The sequence below is a fragment of the Cucumis melo genome, chromosome 7, assembly GCF_025177605.1.
Source record: "Cucumis melo cultivar AY chromosome 7, USDA_Cmelo_AY_1.0, whole genome shotgun sequence".
Classification (NCBI taxonomy): Eukaryota; Viridiplantae; Streptophyta; class Magnoliopsida; order Cucurbitales; family Cucurbitaceae; genus Cucumis; species Cucumis melo.
In genome coordinates, this window is record NC_066863.1 from 25,422,771 (window position 1) to 25,447,111 (window position 24,341).

Sequence of the window (24,341 nt, forward strand, 5' to 3'; positions counted from 1 at the left end):
TATTTTTTTATTCAATTTTTTAAAATAATTATATGATATTTAAAATTAGAAAAATAGTTCCAGAGATGACAATATTTTTAGAAATTATTTTTAAATTTTAAAATGTCATATAATTATAAAATTATTTACGAGACATTTTGAACCTATTTTTAAAAACTTAGGTATAGTTTGAAAATTCATCGACCCTTATTCTTAAAAACTTAGACTAAAAAGATACCGTATTAAAACTCAGAGACCAAAACTCGCATATTCTTCAAATTTTGAAGACTAAAAATATAATATTTGTCAGTAAACAACTTCAATCATAATCCTTAAATAAATGCGATTAAAAAACAAATCAATTATGTTTATGACTGAAACACATAACAATTGATTAATCGATCATTAAAATTTCATTTCGAATGCGGATATTTAAGCATGGCTTACGGATCAATAATATGTATAAACATTATAAACAAAATTAGAAGATTAAGAGACACAAAGAACTAAAATTTAGGAGTAAATTTGTGATTAAATCATGTCGTTAAAACGTGTGATCTGCACTAACCCTAAAAACTAAAAAGGGAGAAAAGGAAAAAGAATGGGTGGGAATTTGACTATAAAAGAAGAAGAAAGGAGAGGAAAGGGATGAGTCGGTAGGTGGGGTTGGGTTTGGTGATGGTTTAATTAATTAATGCCGCCTTTTCCCTTCCGTCCTTCGCGCCGCTAAAGGCTGTGCTGTGCCAATTCAATTTTACTTAAAACACCGCAACATACCATTCATAAATCATAATTCCATTTCCCCATCACGTGCCACTCCCTACTTCCTTCCTACCATCTTAAATAAATATACCATCATAAATACTCCCAATAATATACCTTCTTTTTTTTTTTTTCATTCTTTTAATTTTTTTATCTCATTCTATTTTGATTTATAGACTTCTAAAAATATAGTTCGAACTTTAAAACTGACTTTGGTTTTTGTCGTAAAGATAATGTTAACTTTTTAATAGAATGTTGATGTAATTTTTTTATATTTCGACTATTAAGCTCTACCGATATCATATTTGTATTTTTATTTTAATTCGGAAGGGGGACTGAGATATGTAATTTATGGACAAGTTTAGTATTGGAGAAGGAATATTGAATGTACAATAATTGTTGATGAAGGGTACACATTTTAGATATTAAGTTATTATTTGGTTTTTAAAAATAATGAGAAAATATCCCCCTTATACATTTAAATTTTAGGGGTTGTGTTTATTTAAATCCGAGTAAGTAGGATGAGTAAGAATGTTTGAGATAATAATAAAGACTATTAAAATGTTTTAAAAAGGAGTATTTTCAAAAATATAAAAATATTAAAATTATTTATAAAATATAGTAAAATCCATCCAACTCTTTCTAATTCATTTAAGTTTGTTTTGTTATATTTTGTAAATAGTTTCATCTTTTTGCTATTCATAACAAATATCCTTAAAAAATTACAGATAAAGCAAAATTTTTCAAAGTCTACGAGTGATAGAGATTATATTGCAAATATTGGTTTATTACTGACCACCATAAGAGTTCTATCAATTTTATAAGTCTATTATTGATAGACTTTAGTCTATAGATTTTACGACATTCACAAAAAAATTTAAATATTGTTATATAAACTAATACTTTAAATTTAATTGCTATATTTATAATCGTTTTTTATTTACCATAGTGTTATATTTGGAAAAAAATAATGTGAAATTTATAACATAGTTATATTATTTTCTATTTAGGCAAAAATTTTAAGTTTTGTTTTAATTAGAAAAGATTGTGTGGATTTTTACCAGTGAAGAAAATGTTAATTAATGTCTTAGAAGGTTGTGACATCTAAAAATTTAAAATAAAATTTATAGTATAATTTACAAAAATGTATTTAAAAGATACCACTAAAAACTAATTGTAAATACACTAAAATCAAACTATGCAAATAGATTAATTAGTAGGAAGATTGTAGATAATAGATATAGAAAATAAATAATTATAAATATACCAATTAAATTTAAAATATTAACATATATAATAATATTTAAGAAAATTATAAATATAACCCAACCTGGTAGATTCCCTCACTAATAAACTTTATTATATTTACGTATATATAATAGATGACTTGCTCACTTTGCGAAAGTGTAACTTGGCTGGAGGAGCGCACCAAAGCCTCCAATAGACTGCAGACACGAATTCATTTGGTGGGGTAGGAAAGGTTTTCCTTTTCATATATTCTTTTAATTTTTAAGAGAATATATTACATCATACATATTATACTTCATCACTTTTTTCAGTTTATTTCGTAGTCAAATTATTCTTTAGTAATTTTTTTCTAAAGGAAATGATAAAGACATCTTAAAAAGAATTAAGCAAAATTGTCAAATTAACAATGTTAACTAATTTACATCACAACAAAATATTATAAACATAAAATAATATCTTTAATTTTATATGAATTTTCAACAAAATGGATCTTGTAAAGTTGTAACGAAGGGATAATTATATTATATTTAATTATTTCCATCCAAATATTCCCAAATAAACGTTTGACTTATGAAATGTCTTTTTCTTACATACAAATCCAACTAGAAAGCATTCGTGTCGATTTCGAGTTTTTGTACTTTTCAATAATCTCTTATTGTGGGAAGTGCTTGTTTATTATTATTATTATTACTTCTATATATGTAATAATAATAATAGAAAAAACAGCTACCATTACTTCTAGATTATGAAATATCTTTTTCACATTGTTATTTCAAGGTCCATTTTCTAATTATTGGTTGAAAATAGGTAGTGTTATCTATTTATATCTTAGATTAAAAAGAAGAATAATTTCTTAAAAAAAAATAAAATAAATAAGAAATCAAAAAGAGATAAGAAGAAGAGATTACTACCACAATTACTCGATGGTTTTCTGAATAATAATAAAAAAATATTCTATCAAAAAATAAACAAATAAATATTTATCGTAGTGTATTGAAGAGATTTTGGATATATTCTACCATATCTCTACCTTTATTGAAAAAAAAAAATCTCTTACTTCACATGTATTTATTTATTCATACAAATAAAAGAAATTGGGAAAAGAATTACGGTCCTAAGTTGAATGTTGATTTTTATATTTGAGTTTTAGTTGCTTATTGTACGTAAGTTTTTAAATTATACATCTGAATTTGTAGTAGAAAAAACAAAGAATTGAATAGTAGGGAAACATTTTCATAGTAAGCAATACTAGGATTGAGTGTGTACCTATCTTTATTCATAAGACCAAAAAGGGGGAAAGTGTTTGTGTAATTGTGTTGTATTTAGTGTGTGTGCGTGTAGTGTGTGTTTTGGAATTAGGCAGCCAATGCAGTTTTCATTCAACTCTCTCTGTAGCCCACTCTCTTAGCCAACGCACTCTTTTCCTCTACCCCTCTCGACATTTGTTTCATTTCTCCCACTTTCTCATTCCCTATATCTCTTTAAACATCAACAAATCTTCAATTCAAGGAGCTTAATTTGATCACCAATGGCGGCCCATTATTACTATTTCCCTCTGTTTCTAATAGCCTTTCTCTTGGCTAATTCTCACTTCATTCACTCCACTGTCACATACGATCGGAAGGCCATTCTCATCAATGGCCAAAGAAGAATCCTCTTTTCCGGCTCCATTCACTACCCCAGAAGCACCCCTGAAGTATGTATATTGTAATTCATTCATTTCTTCTTCTTCTCTCTATTAATCAATTCATTCTCTGATTTCACCTCTGTTTTGATTTCTGTCTTTTTTCAGATGTGGGAAGATCTGATTCTGAAAGCCAAAAATGGAGGCTTAGACGTTGTTGAAACCTACGTTTTCTGGAATGTTCATGAGCCTTATCCCGGCATTGTAAACTCTTTTCTTAATTACTTTCTTCATTCTTCAATCTTCAATCTTCATTTCACTGATTTTAATTAATGCATTCTTTTTTTCTTTTGGGTTTCAGTACAATTTTGAAGGAAGATTTGATCTAGTGAGGTTTATTAAGACGATACAGAGAGCAGGGCTGTATGTCAATCTTCGCATTGGACCTTACGTTTGTGCTGAGTGGAACTTTGGGTCAATTTTCTTTCTCTCTACACAACTCTTGTCTTAGAAACTTTGTTATATCTTTGTAAATACTTTCAAACCATTTGTCTCATTTACAATAATTTTTTTTTTTTTTTTTTTATACAGAGGATTCCCTGTTTGGTTGAAGTATGTTCCAGGGATTAGCTTCAGAACAGACAATGAAGCTTTTAAGGTTTTAATATCTAAATCATTCTTTATACATCGAATAATATTGGTTTTCTTTGTATTTTTTTTTTTAAAAGAATTAACACAAAATAATATTGTGTTCTCACGTGACAAAGTTTTCTTATTTAAGAAAAAGAAGGAAAGATTATTATTTTATTATTTTATATTTTTCTTTGGCTACATATAGAAATATATTTAGTAGCTACATATAGAAATATCACGCTGGCCTTATTGTCCTTGTCTTAACAAAATTTAGAGATGAGAGAGTAAGATGGTGGTTCACTTGAGGAATCTATCTAGATCCTTGAATTAAAGAGGAGAGTAAGGAGATGATTAGGTTACATGCACAATAATTAGTGTATTGATATTGCAATGTATAGAATATAGATAGTAACTTTGAAAAGGATGTGTTTGGTTATGGTGATATAGAAGGCAATGCAAGGTTTCACGGAGAAGATAGTGGCGATGATGAAGAGCGAAAACCTTTTCGAATCACAGGGTGGTCCCATCATCCTTGCTCAAGTAAGATTTTCTTTTTCTTCTTTCTTTCTTTACTTTAATTTTCAAACTAAATTATAGAATCTAATATTTTGTTATATTTTATAAATATTTTGTCAAAATTGTCATTTTTTACTATTTTCGTATTATTTAATTAGTTGTTTCCTTCTTTATTTCTGCTTTTTCTTTTTGGGAAAAAGTATACATATTTACCAACTCTTAGTCAAACCAAGTAGTTCTTAGGCGTTGTATAAATATATATAGGATATTATAATTTATAACAAAGTATTTTGACTCTTCTTTTTGTAGAAAAAGAAAAGTGTTAGTGTAAAAAGTTTAATTTGTTTTGTAATTTTTCTTCAGAACTATGTATTGTCTTTCATATTTTATTGATGTTTTCACCAACATTATATAGAATTGAAATCTCAATATTTATTAAAAATTGAGAGCTGGATATTTTTATTTGTTTACTACGACATTTTAAACATTTTCTAAAAGATTAAAATCTTTTGCTATTTTCTTTTTGGAATTCTAATATGTTTTCACATGTATTGTTGTTTTTTCTGATGTATAATATGAGACTAAAAAAATGAATATTTTAACGTATAGTAAAATAAATCAAAGTATTATAAAATATAACAAAAATTATTATTATTAAAAAACTAAAATAATGAAATTTTGTTGTATTTTGCAAATATTTTAAACAATTTTGTCATTTACAATAATTTTTTATTAAAAATTTAATTTAATTTTCTGTTTGTGGCGTTTCTCCTTTCGTTTGAATCAGTTGAAACTAGTAACAAAATTTACAGTTTCTAAATATAATGTCGATTGTTCGGGAACAACAAATCTGTGACTCAAATTCCCTTTCACCTTTAAGATAGAGTCTTACTTTCTTGATATGATAGATATCGTTGAACTAAGCGCACTTTAACAAATCTACCTATCTTTTATTGTATTTTAAAAATGATATACACTTGGAACCAAGAATTTCAAATGCGGAACATTTTGGTTTAGTCTTTTTATTTTTTTAATCTATTTACTATACACTTTCAAATGGTTTTTCCTTTTGAAAACTATAAGAAATTTCATTGGTGAATAAGTTTTGCTCGACCCTAAAATCGAATAAATATGAAACTTTACCTTGTAATAAAATTTTGTTTGAAAATAGTTAAGAACAGTATTTCTGATGTCTATTTAATGAATTATAAAATTGAAACAATTTTCTAGAAAAACAATATCAAAGTTCAACTTTTGTTGAGATTAGTGAATTTTGGTCTAGCATTGACTTTGCAAATGGATCAAATTAAGTTTGAGCAAAACTCAATTTCATTGAAATTAGTGTTTTTTTCTTAAATTACTAGGTGAATTAACAGGGTAAAATTGCCAATATAACTTGTATAGTTTACTTATAAAAATTGACCCCTCTCTACATTTTCTTAGTTTGTTCCTTCTATATTTTTAATATTTCAAACATTCCCTTACTTCAAGATTGATTATCTTCAAACTCCATTTCTTATGGTTAGAAACTAGTTTAGTGAAATATGAGAAAAAGAACATGGTGTATGTGCTACTGCAGATTGAGAATGAGTATGGAACAGAAAGCAAGTTATTTGGGGAAGCTGGTCATAACTACATGACTTGGGCAGCAAACATGGCTGTTGGACTACAAACAGGAGTTCCATGGGTTATGTGCAAGGAAGAAGATGCCCCTGATCCAGTGGTAAGTAACTCATTCCACTCTCTTTTATTATTTCTTCTTCAAAATTCTAAAATGAAATCCACAAATAGTAAAATAAAATCATGATATTACATTTATAGCTCCACTTGATTTTTTTTCTGATAGATAAACACATGCAATGGATTTTACTGTGATACATTTTCTCCCAACAAACCTTACAAACCTACAATGTGGACAGAAGCTTGGACTGGTTGGTACGTAAGATCTCTACATAGACAGCAATAATGAATGAGAATAACTTCTTACTTCACAGTCACTCTATTCCCTATACTTTTGATTGTTATTCTGGTGTTTGATTCTTTTCTCTTGCAATCAAACATGAAGGTTTTCTGAATTTGGTGGTCCGCTGCATCAACGACCGGTTCAAGACTTGGCATTTGCAGTGGCTAGATTCATTCAGAGAGGAGGATCCTTAGTGAACTATTATATGGTTAGTTGTCTATATTGCTGGAATCTAAGAGTTTCAGAATGTGTGAATATTGATCCTCTGTTGTTTCATTCAGTACCATGGTGGGACAAACTTTGGACGCACCGCTGGTGGTCCTTTCATTACTACCAGCTATGACTATGATGCTCCGATCGACGAGTATGGTGAGAGTTTGACATCATATGCTTATTTCCACATGAATTTTTTTGTCATGAAACGAATAAACTCAGCATAAGAGCTATCAGCTTTAGCAGCATTCCAGCATGTTGTCATATTGAACAAGAAAGATTTTCTCACTCAACTGCTTCACAGGGTTATTGAGGCAACCAAAATATGGTCATCTGAAGGAGCTTCACAGGGCTATTAAAATGTGTGAGCCAGCTTTGGTTTCAGCTGATCCTATCGTTACTTCATTAGGGGACTATCAACAGGTTATCCAAATTTGCATATCTTTTCACAATCCATATTTTTTGTATATTTTTTAGGCTGAAAGTTGAAGATTTTAAGTTTTATTCTTCTGTCTGCATCAGGCTCATGTATACTCTTCTGAATCTGGAGGATGTGCAGCTTTTCTATCAAACTATGACACAAAATCATTTGCAAGAGTTCTGTTTAACAACAGGCACTACAATTTACCCCCATGGTCAATCAGCATCCTTCCTGACTGCAAAAATGCAGTTTTCAATACAGCAAAGGTTTGAGCATTAGAGAAACATAGTATAACTTGATAGGATCTGCAATTAAGGTTGAACTTATCGGCAACTACATTTTTAAACATTCCTCTAGGTTGGAGTTCAAACTGCACAGATGGGAATGCTGCCAGCAGAATCTAATACTCTTTCCTGGGAAAGTTATTTCGAAGATATCTCTGCATTAGATGATAGGTCAATGATGACTTCTCCTGGTTTATTGGAGCAGATAAATGTCACTCGGGACACTAGTGACTACTTGTGGTACATAACCAGGTGACACATGTTTTCTTTCATCCTTATTCCTTATAAATGTAATTTACACAAGCTTTGTTAGCATTTTATATTTCATGGCCAATCAGATAAAACTTAGCAAGGAAAAGTCATCAAACGTTTGATTCAATTAACCAGACGTCTCAACATTTTTACAGCATAGATATCAGTTCATCTGAACCCTTCCTGCATGGAGGAGAATTGCCCACTCTGCTTGTTCAATCGACAGGCCATGCCGTACATGTCTTTATTAATGGGCAGCTTTCAGGTACTTTCGCCTGCCAAATGCCTGCTTAGCATTTATGATTGATAAAACTCAACATCTGCTCTTATTAGGCTCTGTCTCCGGGTCAAGAAAGAGCAGAAGGTTCACATATTCTGGGAAGGTTAATTTACATGCTGGAACAAACAAAATTGGTTTGCTTAGTGTTGCTGTTGGATTGCCCGTAAGTTTTCTTTCCTTAAACATACTTCAAGTTATTTCCCTCTTAACATGCTTTAGTATTTGGATCTCTAGGCCTTGGTCTAGGAGGGAGGTGTTTCCCACCCATATGCACAAAACATTAAGATAAACCTGAACATTGAGTATAAAGTCTTTTCTTAGTTTGCTAATCTTTGTTGTTCTCCATGAAGAATGTGGGAGGACATTTTGAGACATGGAACACAGGAATCCTTGGTCCAGTTGTTCTTTATGGACTTCGCCAGGGAAAATGGGACCTATCTTCACAGAAGTGGACTTACCAGGTACCTAAACTTCTCTTTTTGGGTTTACATTGGTTCAAAAGAAATATTCTTAGTCATTTGAATGCCTCTTTTCAACAGGTTGGGCTAAAAGGAGAAGCCATGAATCTCATATCTCCCAGTGGATTTTCTCCTGTTGAATGGATGCAAGCATCATTGGCTGCTCAAACACCACAGCCGTTAACTTGGCACAAGGTAACAATATAAGAAAACATGGGATTCAAGGCTTACACAGGAATGCAAAGTCTGGTAGAAAATATTGATATTGCATCTCTGGACTATGTAGGCTTATTTTGATGCACCTGAAGGAGAGGAGCCATTGGCCTTGGACATGGAGGGAATGGGAAAAGGTCAGATATGGATTAATGGGCAGAGTATCGGAAGATACTGGACAGCATATGCTCGTGGTAATTGCAGTCGCTGCAACTATGCTACAGCATTTAGGCCTCCAAAGTGTCAGCTAGGCTGTGGCCAACCAACCCAAAGATGGTAATTGTCCAACAACTAATAAAAGTAGAAATAGAATGGAAGAATACGATCCCGAACACCCCTAATTTAGACTTAACTGGTGCTTCATTAAACGATCAAAATTTTGTTTTAGGTACCATGTTCCTCGGTCTTGGCTAAGGCCAGAGCAGAACCTGTTGGTTGTTTTCGAGGAAGTTGGAGGAAATCCCTCAAGAATCTCTATTGTGAAGAGATTAGTGACAAGCGTTTGTGGTGATGTTTCTGAATTTCACCCAACTTTCAAGAACTGGCACATTACAGCAAAATTTCACGCACCCAAAGTTCACCTCAGCTGTGATCCAGGCCAGTATATTTCTTCCATTAAGTTCGCAAGCTTTGGAACGCCATTGGGAACTTGCGGGAGCTACCAGCAAGGAACTTGCCATGCCCCTAGCTCACGTGGCATTCTAGAGAAGGTTCTAAGAACTAATTTCTGTGGATAATCAAGCACTTAGTATTTAAATAGCAAGAAGATCTACATCCTTGGCCAAAATGCAGTTACTTATGCTTTTCCTTATTTTTATACAGAAATGCGTGGGAAAGCAGAGATGTGCTATTACTGTATCCAACAGCAACTTCGAAGACCCATGTCCAAATATGATGAAGAGATTATCGGTTGAAGCTGTTTGTAATCCCACAACTTCTACGTTTCAATCCAACTGGGGGGGTTAACTTGATAAAAATAAAAAGGCGATTTTAGCTACTTATTCGAGCGTGGATTCAGTAATATGACTATACACACAGCACTAGCAAGACTAAGCAAGTAAAGGAAGGGTAAAAGAAAGGTATAGAACAAACAAGAACAGTAGGGTTCAGTCTTCATCCTGGTTACCTGTACAGTAAAAGGAAATTAGTTTCAAATGGTTCAGCAGCTTTTATACAATAGTGTTCATTAGGGAAAAAAAAAGTAATTTGTGTTTTGTGTGGGGGTGATTTGTTCCTTCTAGGGCACTAAGTTGAATCTGCAGCTACCTCCCGTTCCATTTTAGAGGGAGGCAAAAGCTTTTATTTATTCGACTTCATGCTAGGAGGAGATCCTGATGTAACAATGTGATTTCGTTTAATGAACAGAAAAAAAATGTTATTTATCTAGGGGACAAAAGGGAGCAAATAATACTCTACTTACTTTTGCAATGATAATTTCATTCAGACTTGCCTTTAAAATGAAATTGTTTATTCAGCAGACAGGATAAAAATTCTGATTTGAAATTGTACAAACGATTTCATTAGCAACTGTACGAAATTCAAACTAGGATTATAGTATATTATCCATCAAACTTCGATAAAACTGCCATTTTCCCCCAAATACTTCACAAACAAATCTTTAATTCTAAACCTTTTTTTTCAAAACATCAACAAACCAGCACAAACCCCCAAAGTTCACCTAATCACAAAATGAGTCGAATTATTTAGATATTTTGATGTATCATAATCTCTTATCTAATCAGCAATTCATGAACTCTATTGAATAATGGCCTAAACAAGCTGCCAGTAATCACGGTCGTGAGTTATATCAAATGATTTGCCTCCTATCTATACGGTATTAATACGCCATACGAACTGCACGGCACAATAACATAGATTTGGACAAATACATCAAAGAAAACCAATTGACCTTCACTTAACTCGCAGAATCCAATGTGTAATACATTTTACAACTGAACCAAATTTTTGAAGACGTAAGTACCGAGAATGAACCAACCAACCAAGAAGAAAGTGAAGAATGCCAAGAAGGTAAGAAACGTAGTATCCCCCAGTGCGAGTCCAATACTGAATACCACAACAAATGGTAAGAACGTTCGGATAACAGCTCCTTTACTGACCCAGCGACCCTTGAGAAAGATCAGAGCTGCAAGGTTCACCACATTCCATCCACCTGTGCGAAAGCCAAGTCTGTTCAGATTATTAGCCACAAAGGAATGACAATTGCATGTCAAGAGATTGTAGGATCGGTGTTGGAACTCTTGAGTGCTCCTGCGCAATGCATCATCCCATGTTGAAATTTCTCTGCTACGATCAACTTCCCTCAATTCTTCTTCACTTCTATGAGCCGAAATGCAACACTGCACGTCAAGTACATTTGTTAAATCAACAATTAAACAAAAAACTTGAGCTAATGGGTCAAACAAATTTAATATTATATTACTAACGCTCCTCACTTTGAGCTTGAAATATGTAGAAGACCCAAATCAAGCTTAGAAGAAATAAGCTTGTAGGTTTTGAACACAAAACCTTCTGGACTACGTACTTTGATACTACTTTAAATCATCGATTGATCCAAAAACTTAAATTGATAGATGAAAGCAGATCTAATATTATATCACAAACATATGATAAAATCAGTTGGGTAGAAAATGAGCTAAAAAACTAACTAATGGGAAATTAGTTCCTATCACAATACCATGTCATGAATTTTGGTCACACAGCAAAATTGAGGGAAAGATGATTGTAAGGGATTGATCTTTAGTTCAATTGAGGAAACTAGCTTATACCTTATCTCTGTTGATTTGAAGATACCGTGCGACAGCTCCAAATGTGAAGTTGTCCACACACACAAAATTGGGGCCAGCAAAGTCCAAGATTACTCCGTCCTCTCTACCAATACCAATGTGACCAATGAAAGGAACAAGCCAAGAAATAACAGGAAGAGGTGTCCACACAATGCAACATGGAAACCGAGCTCTCTCCGGATCGATCTTCATATGCTGAGCAATATTTCCTTCAATCATGAGCTGATTCTCAGGATCCTTATTTGATTCCATTTCCAAACTCATAAAATGCTGCCTGAAATGAAATGAATACACTTAATTTAACAGAGCTTCAAGAAAAAATTTGACCTAACATTAAACGATCCCAATGTCCTTCCGTCAATTTCATAATCTCAGCAAATCTTATTACCGTTTTGGGAGGATGGTCGCAGAAAGCGAGAATGTAATAGAAAAAGTTTAGACAGAGGCCAAAATTTCATCTTGAAGAATGAAATTAGAGTGTTCAACCAAACTTTCAAACGAATTCATGCAAAGGACGAAGGAAGAAAGAAGAGAGAAAGACATTGTATGAAGTTGAGTAGTAACTTCCAGTATTCATTAGAGAAGCAGCCATAGGCTGGAATTGCAAGCACCCATTAACCCGTATATTCATTCTCGATCACAGAAAACACAAGTGAAAAAATAGGTTAAAAGAAAATCCCTCGGCTACCTACAATCAAATTACGAGATGAAGTTCCCAAATCTCCTCAACTTTAGGGATAGTCAAACACCAAGTGCATAGAACACAAATCAAACAGGTAAAACGAACAAGTTACGCGAAGAATTTGAAGTACAAATAAACAATTTTCTGAAGAGAAGTGTGAAATAAAGTTGAAGTTACCAATCAGAACAATTTTGGTGAAGAATCCAAGAACGCAACTTCTGATCACCGATCAATTTGATCGGTTTCTACAGTTGAGACGAGGGGGGGTTTAAAATTGACTTTGGTATATGTTATATCCAAGACGACCGAAACGACGCCGTTTTCGGCTTTTGCGCTTTTTTCTCAAACGAACTGAGACGAGAAAAGCATCGAGTTCAGAATTCAGAACGTATTTCTAAATAGTTTCTGATCGGGGGAAACTCCGGCGAAGTTCTGATGCCTCGGAAGACGGGAAGCACGCCTCCTGCTGTGGTGGTTTTAACAAGCAGCGACGATGACGAAACTGCAGTAAACACAATGTCAAACAAAAAAACGAAATCTGTTACGAGACTTCAAGAGCAACGAGGCAGTTCTACGCCGATTGTATCATCGTCGGACAATAAAGCCCTTGATTGGCGCAGTTTTTGGAAAGCCGGAAATTTTGATTTCGGCCTTACCGGAAACCCTCTTCCTGATGATGGTTTTACTTTGTTCTACGTTTAATGTTTGTATTCATTTATTTGGTTCCGAGATTGATTATGAAAACAATACAGGAGATTTGGAGCATGCCCGTGTTCATCCGAAGTTTCTTCATTCCAATGCCACTTCTCACAAATGGGCGTTTGGCGGTAATGCTTTTATTTACTCGAAAACTTTGATTCTTCAAAGGCTGATCAATAACTTGAATCTGTTCGGCTCTCTAAAATTTTCTTCTCCCCCTCTTATTACTATAATTACGGCAGTGTATTGGAGTGTTTTGATTCATCTCATCTTTGTCCTATTTAATCTGCATTTTTTTTTTCATTTAATGCAGCAATTGCTGAGCTTCTGGATAATGCGGTGGACGAGGTATATTCTAGTTTTTATAACTTCTAAAGTTTCTTGTACTCGAACACAGTTAAGTTATTAACTATAGTATTAACGAGTCAGTTTTAGCCGGTTCGATACAAAAAGTTCAATTTTGTTTGCATCTTGTCTGAGTGTTGTGGTTCTACAATCAAGATACTTGAATTTATGATTCAAGCAGGATGATTAATAGAATACTAGTTGATCATGTAAAAGGAGAGGTGCAAAGTTCTTAAGTTATTTTAGATGGGCAATAGGTTAAAGTAGTGATGAAAAGGAAAGGCCAAAAGAAGGAAGTCATATAGATGATGTATTATAAAATTACTCATATAGATGATGTATTATAAAATTACTCGACTGTGGTGTGGCCTCCTATAAAGACATCCGTTCATCAATTTCAGATACACAATGGGGCAACGTTTGTGAAGGTTGATAAAGTTGATATAATGAAGGATAATTCTCCAGCTTTGCTTTTCCATGGTATTCTGTTATTCTCGTTAATTTTATTGCATGCAGTTTTAGTTCTGGATCTAATGACAAGTCATATTTTATGCAGATGATGGTGGGGGAATGGATCCTGCTGGCATTCGGAAATGTATGAGTTTAGGTTACTCTTCAAAGAAGTCAAACACAACGATTGGACAATGTAATTTCTTTCTTTGCAAATCCAGAAACTGTTACGATTTCATGATTTATCTTACTTACTTCAGAATCTTGTTAGTGTTTTCGTTTGTTGTTTTCATGACATCCAACTCGCGTGTGTTCCAGATGGGAATGGATTTAAAACAAGCACCATGCGACTTGGAGCTGATGCAATTGTTTTCACTCGTGCGGTTCGTGGAGGGTACTTCTTGTTCTACTTCTAGAACATCTAATAAAATCTTAATTGTGCATTTTCTTTTCGTTGTCTCCTTTCAGTTACATTTACCATTCTTTATCTGGTTGCGTCATTTATTTTGCTTAGGAAACCTGTATGTACAATTTGAATTTAATGTTTTGTCGTGACGTTAGATTCTGAATGAGCAATGGAATGGATTTTTCAGATTCTTTCCCATCACTAAAAAGATGGGAGAGGCTATCCCAAAGTCGATAATTTGATGTATTAGAACCTCAATTTTGTAGAACTGCAGTGTTTCTTATTAAAGAGGAACGGTGAAAAATTATAGCCTTGTTCCAGGGTTTAAATCGATAAGAATAGCATCTCATGCCTTAAGGCTCAATAACTTAATCTAAGCTATCTTCTTCAGAACAGCCTAAAGGCGAGGGTTGATCGAGATAACCCCTCAAAATACTAGTGAATAAGGGTCTTCCAGTTGTTAAAGATCATCAAAAGGCTGTAATTACAAAATCAATTGGTGTAATTTGTACACCACCAAGAAGCTGTATGTTGAACAACAGTCCAAAAGATATTCAAAAGAATCAGACTTATCTTCAAATATTCTGCTATTCCTCTTGTTCCAAATAAACTAGAAAAGAGACTGAGTAGCACATCTCCAAAGGATATTCCTCTATGTCCAAAAGCTCGCTATCAAGCCCATCAATCATCCAACCAGCAAACTTGCTTGGGAGGCAGCACTCCAAACCGAAATTTCTAAACAAGAGAATCCACCTCCTCATGGCGAAGTCACAATGCAGAAACAAGTGGTCTATGGCCTCCTCATTTTTAAGGCAGATGAAGCAAACTGAAGGACTAAGAGAAGAGTATCGAAGTTTCCTTGGGAGCTTGTCTTGAGTATCAATGCTTCTATAGGCAAGGGACCAAAGGAAGGACTTCATCTTTTTTGGAATTTTAAGTTTCCAAACGATACACACCAAGCAAGGAACCAAAAGTCCGAAAGAAATCCCTTCACCCGATTCTTGTGGACTCACATCTCCTAAGAATGTGATCCAAGTCGTCTTCAGTCTTCTGACAAAGAATACAACAAAACAAAACAGACCAACTAACTAGGGTGTCTTCTTCACAAAGTGATCCAAAGTGTAAAGTTTTCCGTGTAAAACCTACCAGTAAAGAACTTGACTTTTTTAGGGATCTTAATGCGGCAAAGTACAGAGAATAGAAAACCAACTCACCTAAGGGAGAAGGATCAATAGGCCTGCAAAAAGAGGAGTTGCACGACAATCCCTCTGAAGGGTTGGGATTCCACACCCTAAAACCCTCTCTCCCCTATCTAAAGAATCATGTGCTAGAGTTTTGATGTCTGAGTTGTTTTGAGTTCATTGATGGGAAGTGATAACATATCTTGGCTGAATATTTAAACTCAAATTTTCATCATCAATCTAATTCATTTTTTATTCCCTTTTGTGATAAGTGCAATGAGTTTTGAAGTTTTGTTTTCAATGCTGAATTAATCCTCATATTTTTCCCTTGTGTTCTTATATCATTTAGGATTGCAACTCAGAGTGTTGGCCTTTTGTCCTACACCTTTCTACGGATGACCAGCCAGGATGATGTTATTGTTCCAATGGTAATATTCTGTCTTTACTATGCTAGTTGCCTCCACTGCCCTCTGCATTTACCATCACCTCCCTAACAGCGAAGTCTTCTTACTTTCTGTCTGGGCTGCATTGCAGATTGACTTCGATATTTCGGGACACTGGGCAGAACCTATAGTAAATGGCTCTCAAGATGATTGGTCTTCTAATTTGAAAACTATCCTTGAATGGTCTCCTTTTTCATCAAAGGAGGACCTCCTGATACAGGTTTGTTTGAATCCATTCAATTTATTGAACTTCCAAGTTCCAAAGTGATTAAATAATGTAATTGTAAGGGACAAAAGTCCAAGAAACATAGTTTCACTATGTAATACTACTTTATCATGCGTAGTGTATGTGGTGTTAGTTTAGACTTCAGATGCAATATATTCTAAATGAATTCGATCAAATATTCACCATTTCTTATATATTAACCTTTGTATGCACAAGTGGTGTAGACTTGTTGAAGTGTTACTAGTGGCATGATATGTGTCACGGTCATGCTTGTCTAGATTGTGTTGTCTGTCCATGCATGCTCATGTTAACAACCATTTCATCATGCTTTTGTCTTATGTATGTCATTATACATATTATTTTACTTTTCATGCATTTTTGTTAGTGAGTGATTCTTTGCCATTTTCATAGGCAAGAGTGACATTCACATCGATTTGTAATATACTATAGGTTGTAAGACTAGTTTTAAATTTTTTCTACACGTAGTTGTATGGTATCTAAGCTGTTGTTCTCTCTTGGTCGCTACTTGCTAGCCTACAACATTCGTTTTCTCAAACATTCTATCATTTGCGAAAATCTTTTGATGTAAGAAGTCTAAGGGTTAATTGCGTAATTAGGTAATATTCTAGGTTAATTCCCTTTTTACCCCCATTGTAATAGGACTCTATAAATAGGAGTTTTCTCCTCTTGTATGAAACAAATTAATCATTCTAATAAAAGATCTACATTCTTGGTTCTTGGAGGATTTCTCCTTGAAGTTACTTAGGCTACATCACCTTTTCTCTAACCCTATCTTCTCGAAAAATGGGGTGGAGGTTGTTATATGCGCATGTTATGCCATTGGCCATTCGAATTCAAATTGATTGACAAGTTCAAAGGTGAGAAGTAGCACACAATTGCTCCAGGAGTCTTAAGAAATTGCAGTTGTTACACTATGAACCCTGTGTTGGCATGTGCCATTACTGATATACTTGAAAGTTTGATTGCCTCATGGTTCTATTCTATTTCAGTTTAATAGTTATTTCATTTCAAATAAAAATGTAGATATAAATTAAATAATGATAAAAAAGCTCCCCTTACTGTTACTGATCTCATATGCAATTTCAAATGAGGGTACCTCTCTCTCTGTCTCTATTATTTTATTTTATTTATTTTATTTTTTGTCTTTTTTGTATTTCATCTGCAGTTTGAGGATATTGGACGTCATGGAACAAAAGTTATCATATTCAATCTCTGGTTGAATGATGAAGGCATTTATGAATTGAATTTTGACGATGACGACGAGGTATTTCTTCCTGCATCATTCATTAAACTTTCATTTTCTTAATTACCATTGTTTGTTTGTAATACAAAAACTGTGGGGATGGAAGATCAAACTTCAAACATCACTTTGGCATAATTACCATTATTTAGTGGATTAATTTTTCTGAATGGTAATTGTGTATTCTGAAAAATGACTATACTCTCCCATTGTTGGGATACAAAATTTTGATTCCTTTTAAGTCATAAGTTTTTTCTTTGTCTAGGAATTTAGTTTTACATTCGTTTATTCTTTTATAAAAAGAAAAGCTAGTTGTGTATTCTAACTTAACAAATGTGCAAAGCTTTCTTAAAAGTTGCCTTAAGAATTTTATCTAAGATACCTTCCGTGTACACTTAAATTGGTTTGCGCGAAAAGCATCCCTAATTTTTTTTTCGATCTTTGATGATAGGATATACGGTTGAGGGATGAAGCTAATCAAGGAGGTTTGAGAAAACTGCGTAAGAGCGTTGCTGAATTGCAAGCACATATTTCTTATCGAATTCGCTATTCGTTAAGGGTAACTTTTCATTTAAATTCTCCAAATTGGTTGTATATTTCATAATAATTTCTTTTGCCTGAAAACTTTTGGATTTGGTCACTGTTCAATAGGCATATATTTCAATGTTATATCTGAAAAGATTTACAAACTTCAACATCATCCTGAGGGGAAAACCAGTTGAGCAGCATAGTATTGCAGATAACTTGAAGTACTCAAAAGTAGTTAAATATAAGCCTCAACTACACGCAGTTCAGGTTAGCCTTTATTTGCTCCGCCATAAAAAATGGTTGTTATAGTTCTCGATCTGTGTTGAAGCATCAAATAAGATTGCCAATATTTTATCACTAAATCATTGCACAATAATCTTCTCTTACAGAAAAATGGAGGCATTGGTGCTAGTGTAATTTTATTATCATTGCATATAGTGTTTTGAAACCTGGGCACTTCGGTGATATTTTTCTTATAAAAACCTATGGTAGAGAGGAAATGGAGGAATCAGATGGAAATTCTTTTGTGTTACAATTTACATCTTTCTCCTTTGTCTCTCTTTCCTTTGTTTGTTTGTTTTTGTTTTTATAATAATTCTATAATGTTATAAGCAATTTCACCATTTGTTCCAGGAGGTCTATTTCTCCCTAATTCATTGATAGCCTTCCAAATTCTAGTCGTTCACTTTCAGCAATAATTGGCCTCCATCCAACCCTTTAAAATGATCAATGTTTGTTTCTCTTCCTTTTTTTTCTATAACTTGCTTAGAATTCAATGATCTCTTTCGCAATACCGCTTCACTGATTGACTTCCCCATTTTCAGATATAACTTCTGAAAAAAGTACTTTCCAAAAGCCTATCAAAAATTTAGTTTGAACATTACCTTCTTTCAGGCACGAGCTCTACATTTTTCTGTGTTATGCTCAATTATGAAATCTAAGAAACTTTCTTTTCAATCTTTTTCTATCTATTGTGTTGTTTTTGAAGAAGCTGCCTTCCCTTTTCTGTCAATGGCTACTAAAGAAAATGTGAAATCTTCCTTTCGTTTCTCTTACACACATAAGTCTGATTGGTTATAGTTCTTTGCTTCTCTTGTTCTTTGTTTTTTTTTTCAATGAGAAACATAGTTCTCTAATGTTTTGAATAACGAGGTTTTTAGAGTTGAATTATCCAATTGCAGAAAGTGTCAAGTTTGTTTTCATTATATATTGTTTATTTATTTATTTATTTATTGACTGTGTGGATTAAGGCCTCGGTGGATACAACCATTGGCTTTATAAAAGAGGCACCAGCTCTTGGAGTTTGTGGTTTCAACGTGTATCACAAAAACAGACTTATTTTGGTAAGTTAAAAAAGACTTAACCATGAAACTTTTGGGTATCCAGACTTGTATTGCTATTTCACTTGGAAAATATTCTGCTGGGCAATTAGCCCGTATGCTCATTATGGGGGAAAACTCAGTCTATCATATTGAACATTCCAGCTTTCTAAAGGGGGTTTCTAGTATTTTGATGTATCTTTTGTAATAGTGTACAAACAGCCATTTTACTAACCAGAATATCACGTCATTTACAGCCCTTCTGGAAAGTTACTGGTGATGGTTCTTCAAAAGGGCTTGGTGTTGTGGGTATTGCAAATTTTCGATTTCTTCTTATTCTCTCTGATCATTCATCAAATTTTTCTCTGAAGTCTAACTATGATTTTTTGATACTGCCTATTTTCTATAGGAGTTCTTGAAGCAAACTTCTTAGAGCCAGTGCATGATAAACAGGGATTTGAGAGATCATCTGCATTTATCCGGCTTGAAACTAAACTGAAGCAAATGGTAATGGAGTACTGGTATGTTAAGTTTCTTGCGTTTCTCAGTCCTCTTTCCAAATACATATGGGTTAGTAGCAGGGTCATCTACCAAATTGTTTCAACTTTTTTGTCTACCTTACAACTTTAACTTTAACTTGGTAATGATTTTCTTCTCAACTTATAGCCTAAATGCTCAAAGATACAAATAGGAGGTCTTGTGCCTAACAGTTTGTGTTTATAACTGGATGCTAACTGGCTAAACTGGAATCTGCTTAGTTGTCCATTCGTGTCCATTTTGTATGGTATCATTGCATAAAGTGCGTTACTGTTCTCTTCTCTAATCAACCAACAGTTTTTGTTGTTGACCATTCCTCTTGATGAAAGTGGAATTGTGGAACTTGACGGGTGTACTTTGTATCATTTGTTGCAGGAAATCCTGCTGTCATTTAGTGGGATATAAGCCCCCGGGTTTATATTATCTGGAGAAGACTAATCAAGTTCCTATTGGACCTGCAGCTAACATTCAGAATAAATTGGCCAAGGAACAATATGATGGTCCTCCCGAAGTTAGTATCCTTGAATAAATGCATTACACTAATTCATTCTATACGGCATTTGAGAATTACCGTTCTTACCATGTTTTGAGAAATTAAGAGGTCTTTCATGATAGTACTCAAAAGGTGTTTGTCTGTATGTTTCACGTTTTTTAGAGAACTCTTGTGTGGACAAAAACAAAGTCACGAAGACTTGTCCAAAATAGACAATAAAATAGACAATATCATACTCTTATGGAGATATGTAGAGTGACGATAATTAGTTGGACATATTAGAGAGATTGATTAGGCAGAAAGCTGCTGTATGAGTATACCTATCTACCACCTGTTAAATTTCATCGATAGTCTATGCTTAAATGTTTTGATGACTAGCCTTGCAGCTCTTGCTTTAGTGAACTAACGTTGATACCGAAGAAGTAACACATTTTTCTTACTTTTGTATACCGTTCCAGGGTTCAAACAACAAACGGAAAACTACCCTGGATTTTGATGTCTCAGGGAAGTCATTTGTTGATCGTATCTGTGAAGAGAATATTGAACTATTTATGAGGTTTTTTTTATCCTAACCCTTTCGTTCATTGTTTTTTGCATTATTTAAATATTAGATACCTTCAAAATTATCCAATTACATGGAGGTACATCTATTTACATTCTTTGCAATAGCTAGACAAACATTGTTAATTCAATCCTCTTTGGGGCTTTAGTGGAATTTAATTGTTGGAGCTCCAATTAATTGGTCAGAGTCTTACAAAGAAATGACCTTCCTTCATTTCTCATATACAATCAATGTTAGAACCCTAGATGTAAGGAGAGGCTATGAAGAAGAAAGGAAAGAAAAACTATTGATAACCAAAAACTAAATGTAGGGAATGAACATAGTCCAGAAGGAAAGAAAGCATATGGGTACATACAACATATAAGAAATTGACTCTCTCTATCTCCACCTTGTGCATTGCCTGAGTGGTATAATTTCTCGCAATTAGCAAGTTATATGTTCACGGATATTGTTCACTTGTTGTGCTCATTCCTTACCTGGTTTGAAGTCTACCTCGATGCCTGTTTCTAGCATTATTTCTCATCTATTTTACAATTAGAATAAAGGCTCTGTTCCACAGGTGCGAAGAACATGCGAGCAAAGAAATTAAATTGCAAGAACTGGTGGGTATATTATATAGTTTACGTTCAAAATAAGGACCTTTTTTTTCATAACCGGTAGAGGTGATCAAATTTGAGGCCATGTTTATTCTTTTAAGTTTTATCAATAATGTGACTTGTAATTTTAGTGAAGCTTCTATCTGCTTGTGATAAATCAGGTTAACAGTTTAGAGAAGAAGCTAAAAGAAACAAAAAAGAAGCATGCTCAACTACTACTACTTGTGGAGGCCAAGAGGAAGCTACAGAATGCGAAATAGCTGATTCATGTCGATGCGATTCTCGATCCAACAATTGTGATGCACCACTGTTAATACATCTAACCTCTCACTTACTTTGCCTCCTACATTCCAGTTTTTATGAAAGCTTCATGTTATGAACCATTTCTCCATGGAGAGTAGAAACCGACTTACTTATATTCTCGATTTGCAATGTATAAAAGATGAAAGAAGTCGTGGATCTGCGCCTGTTTTGAAGTAAATGATCAATCTTTTGAATGCATGAAGCTCCAAGCAACATGGAAGAAGGGTCTGGCAGCTGATGAACCAGATGATTGGTTTTAGATACTTGATAACTAATCCGTAGGCAACTTAAAAAAAAGGTTGTGTTTTCTTTTCCAATATATGTGTGTATGAAATCAAAATGTAGTATTTTGAGTATTGAGAACCCATCGATTGAGAATCAGCTTTACCATTTGGTCCCGCAGAATCACAATCAATTGACGAAACTACCTTATCAAATCAGATATCAGCATAACATTATTTTTAATTTGTTTTTGTTATAGTACTAATATTAGGGTTATTTTATTAGGTGTCTTTTCAAATATAATAAAATATCTTTATTATATTGTCCTTTATGGTATTTTTTTTTTCACTCTCCTACTAAGGTCACTCTTGTACACTTGTATTCATATATTTCTTTTAGTGACTGGAATAACAATTTAAATTCTTTCAAACCCAAGGGGTTGTTTGTCCTCGAGAGAAGTGACGTGGGCTATTTTAGCCTATTCAATGTTTGGCTCTAGTATTATGATAATATTTTGTTCTCACTCCCGTTTCTTCTCTTCTTCACACCCCTCTCTCATTAAGCTTCAAATCTTTACCAGTTGCAGCCATCACAAAAAAAAAAGCAATGGCGACAAAAACTGAAATAATAATCTACATCCCAAACGCAGACTATTATAATTCTCAAATTATTATAAGTTACTCTTCGTTCCAAACGCTTCCTAAGAGTTTTATGGTTTTAATTTCAATTGAAAATATTGTGTCAAAGCAAACATATACCATAGATAATATAGGAATATGATAGCCATTAAGAGGTTTGAAATTTGAATCCTCATACTCCTATTGGATTAAGAAAATGGACGATGTTATCGAGAGCTCGAAACATATATATAAATGTTGTTTATTTTCTATTTCTTTTATTCTAAAACTAGTTGACAGTTATCTACATATTGTCAGTTTTTTTAATCAAAATTAGAAACGAAAGTAAAATTTAGAAATCAAAACTATAAATATTTGTTGAGAAAGTGTTTGATTTTGTCTTCAAAACATGTTTGTTTTGGAAAAGTTGATCAAACTCTTTGAATTTTTGGGGAGCAGGATCTCACAACGTTTCAAACATGATAACTTCATTCTTCCTAAAATATCCCTAAAGTAAAGCAGTCCTCAAAATTTTCACACATGCACTGCCACGACGTGGATTTGGATGGGAAAAGGCAAAAAGATGTGTGTATTTAGCTTCCTAATCCAATCTCCTCTTCATTTTTTTTCCCTTCCCCAAGAACATAGTGATTTGACATAAACCCTAAAAATGTGTTTGTAAGACCAAGAATGTACGTTTGACTGAGGGAAAAGCAGTGCAAATTGTTGAATGGTTTTGATTTGGTATTAGCTTTGAAATGGCATTGCCACATGGCAAAGTGAGAGAGCTAAAACGAATTGGCCCCCAAACAAACAAACAAACAATATCAAATTGATTCTCCAAGTTTCACCAAATGCAAACACATCTCATTCAACCAAATAGTATCTTCGCACTTACTCAAACTAACCCTATATCTCACTAAACCCAAAAAGCCATTTCTTTTGGGAGCTTTGGCTTTGTCCTCAATTATTATATCAACTCTAGCAGTGCTGTCAACTCAAATTGCTTGGGAAAGTTTTAAACTTTCTAATAAATTATTGTTTAAAACCTCAAACAAAGCATGCCTTTTTTTCTAGAAAATTATGATAGGAGGAACAAAGTTTAACTAACAGTGAGTTTTGTAACCATCCCATGATAGAATTAGGGTAGGTATATTGGTCAAACCGACCATAGTCCAAATGAGTTAGGCACACACACACACACACACATATATATGCATCAAAGGTAGGAATTACACCTATTCATTAAAAAAATTATTAGCATAATTTTTATAGCTGAGAAAATTGTACTCTTCTATTAATTGAGTTAAGAATTCTATATGGTGATGAATTTAAGTAACAAAACTAGTTGAAAAATAAAGAGGTAGCTTTCAATATCATGAGCTTCATGGCTGATAAGAAGAAAGAAAAAGACATATTTAAAAATAGAATAAAACGTACGTAAGGGATTTGGGGAAGAGAAGGGAAGAGAGACGAAGTTTTGGTATTGCGAAATAAAAATATATATGTGTGTGTGTGAAAGAGATCTATTGATATTAGGAAAAAGAATTGTCTTTTCTTAAAAGTAAAACCATGTAATTAAAGTGTATGATCCAACCATTAAACTTTGAAAATATAATTGGTGGGGCAAAACATATCAAATGAAAGGGAAAATTAAACGTAACTCAATTGGTGCTAGAAACTATAAGATTCATGGTTCGAATTCTCTATCCAATAGTACTGATAGAATTAAACTTATAAATAGATATCAAAAGATTAATTCAAAGGTATGCTTCTCTTAATTAAAATGACGTAATTTTAATTTTAAGGTTAAGTCAATTT

The 24,341-nt window shown here is 33.4% G+C and overlaps 3 protein-coding genes across 4 annotated transcripts; 2 read left to right on the forward strand and 1 right to left on the reverse strand.

Moving 5' to 3' along the window:
- The first annotated feature begins 3,098 nt into the window (after positions 1-3,098).
- Positions 3,099-10,242, forward strand: LOC103493221 (beta-galactosidase 3-like). Its single transcript, XM_008453897.3, has 19 exons — positions 3,099-3,685; positions 3,782-3,877; positions 3,975-4,087; positions 4,205-4,271; positions 4,694-4,786; positions 6,342-6,485; positions 6,609-6,697; positions 6,828-6,933; positions 7,007-7,094; positions 7,243-7,361; positions 7,461-7,625; positions 7,717-7,895; positions 8,051-8,160; positions 8,229-8,338; positions 8,526-8,636; positions 8,715-8,828; positions 8,920-9,122; positions 9,235-9,556; positions 9,669-10,242. The coding sequence occupies exons 1-19, from the start codon at positions 3,518-3,520 to the stop codon at positions 9,810-9,812; spliced, it is 2,541 nt and encodes an 846-aa protein (XP_008452119.2). The 5' UTR covers positions 3,099-3,517; the 3' UTR covers positions 9,813-10,242.
- Positions 10,243-10,736: 494 nt separating this feature from the next.
- On the reverse strand, positions 10,737-12,659 carry LOC103493222 (protein RTE1-HOMOLOG). The gene is made up of 3 exons (XM_008453898.3): positions 12,510-12,659; positions 11,633-11,924; positions 10,737-11,203 (listed from the first exon to the last, which is right to left on the reverse strand). The coding sequence occupies exons 2-3, from the start codon at positions 11,912-11,914 to the stop codon at positions 10,793-10,795; spliced, it is 693 nt and encodes a 230-aa protein (XP_008452120.1). The 5' UTR covers positions 11,915-11,924; positions 12,510-12,659; the 3' UTR covers positions 10,737-10,792.
- A 108-nt stretch (positions 12,660-12,767) lies between these two features.
- On the forward strand, positions 12,768-22,146 carry LOC103493223 (protein MICRORCHIDIA 2-like). Of its 2 annotated transcripts, XM_008453900.2 has the most exons (18): positions 12,768-13,011; positions 13,085-13,159; positions 13,345-13,379; positions 13,778-13,856; positions 13,933-14,022; positions 14,145-14,220; positions 15,763-15,841; positions 15,948-16,076; positions 17,269-17,367; positions 17,795-17,902; positions 17,995-18,138; positions 19,122-19,214; positions 19,448-19,499; positions 19,600-19,711; positions 20,103-20,238; positions 20,679-20,776; positions 21,342-21,384; positions 21,540-22,146. In XM_008453900.2, the coding sequence occupies exons 1-18, from the start codon at positions 12,768-12,770 to the stop codon at positions 21,636-21,638; spliced, it is 1,791 nt and encodes a 596-aa protein (XP_008452122.1). In that variant the 3' UTR covers positions 21,639-22,146. The 2 variants fall into 2 exon arrangements, with proteins under 2 accessions (XP_008452122.1, XP_008452124.1); XM_008453902.3 differs by lacking the exon at positions 21,342-21,384 and having other exon boundaries at positions 21,540-21,746.
- The last annotated feature ends 2,195 nt before the right edge of the window (positions 22,147-24,341 follow it).

Bases quoted from the DNA above. Each gene is read 5' to 3' on its own strand.
- LOC103493221 (XM_008453897.3), top strand. From the start codon at position 3,518: ATGGCGGCCCATTATTACTATTTCCCTCTGTTTCTAATAGCCTTTCTC. The intron at 8,161-8,228 runs GTACTTTCGCCT...TGCTCTTATTAG, and splicing joins TATTAATGGGCAGCTTTCAG to GCTCTGTCTCCGGGTCAAGA. The intron at 9,123-9,234 runs GTAATTGTCCAA...ATTTTGTTTTAG, and splicing joins GGCCAACCAACCCAAAGATG to GTACCATGTTCCTCGGTCTT.
- LOC103493222 (XM_008453898.3), bottom strand. From the start codon at position 11,914: ATGAGTTTGGAAATGGAATCAAATAAGGATCCTGAGAATCAGCTCATG. The intron at 11,204-11,632 runs GTATAAGCTAGT...CTTGACGTGCAG, and splicing joins TTCAAATCAACAGAGATAAG to TGTTGCATTTCGGCTCATAG.
- LOC103493223 (XM_008453900.2), top strand. From the start codon at position 12,768: ATGCCTCGGAAGACGGGAAGCACGCCTCCTGCTGTGGTGGTTTTAACA. The intron at 14,023-14,144 runs GTAATTTCTTTC...CGTGTGTTCCAG, and splicing joins AAACACAACGATTGGACAAT to ATGGGAATGGATTTAAAACA. The intron at 20,239-20,678 runs GTTAGTATCCTT...ATACCGTTCCAG, and splicing joins AATATGATGGTCCTCCCGAA to GGTTCAAACAACAAACGGAA.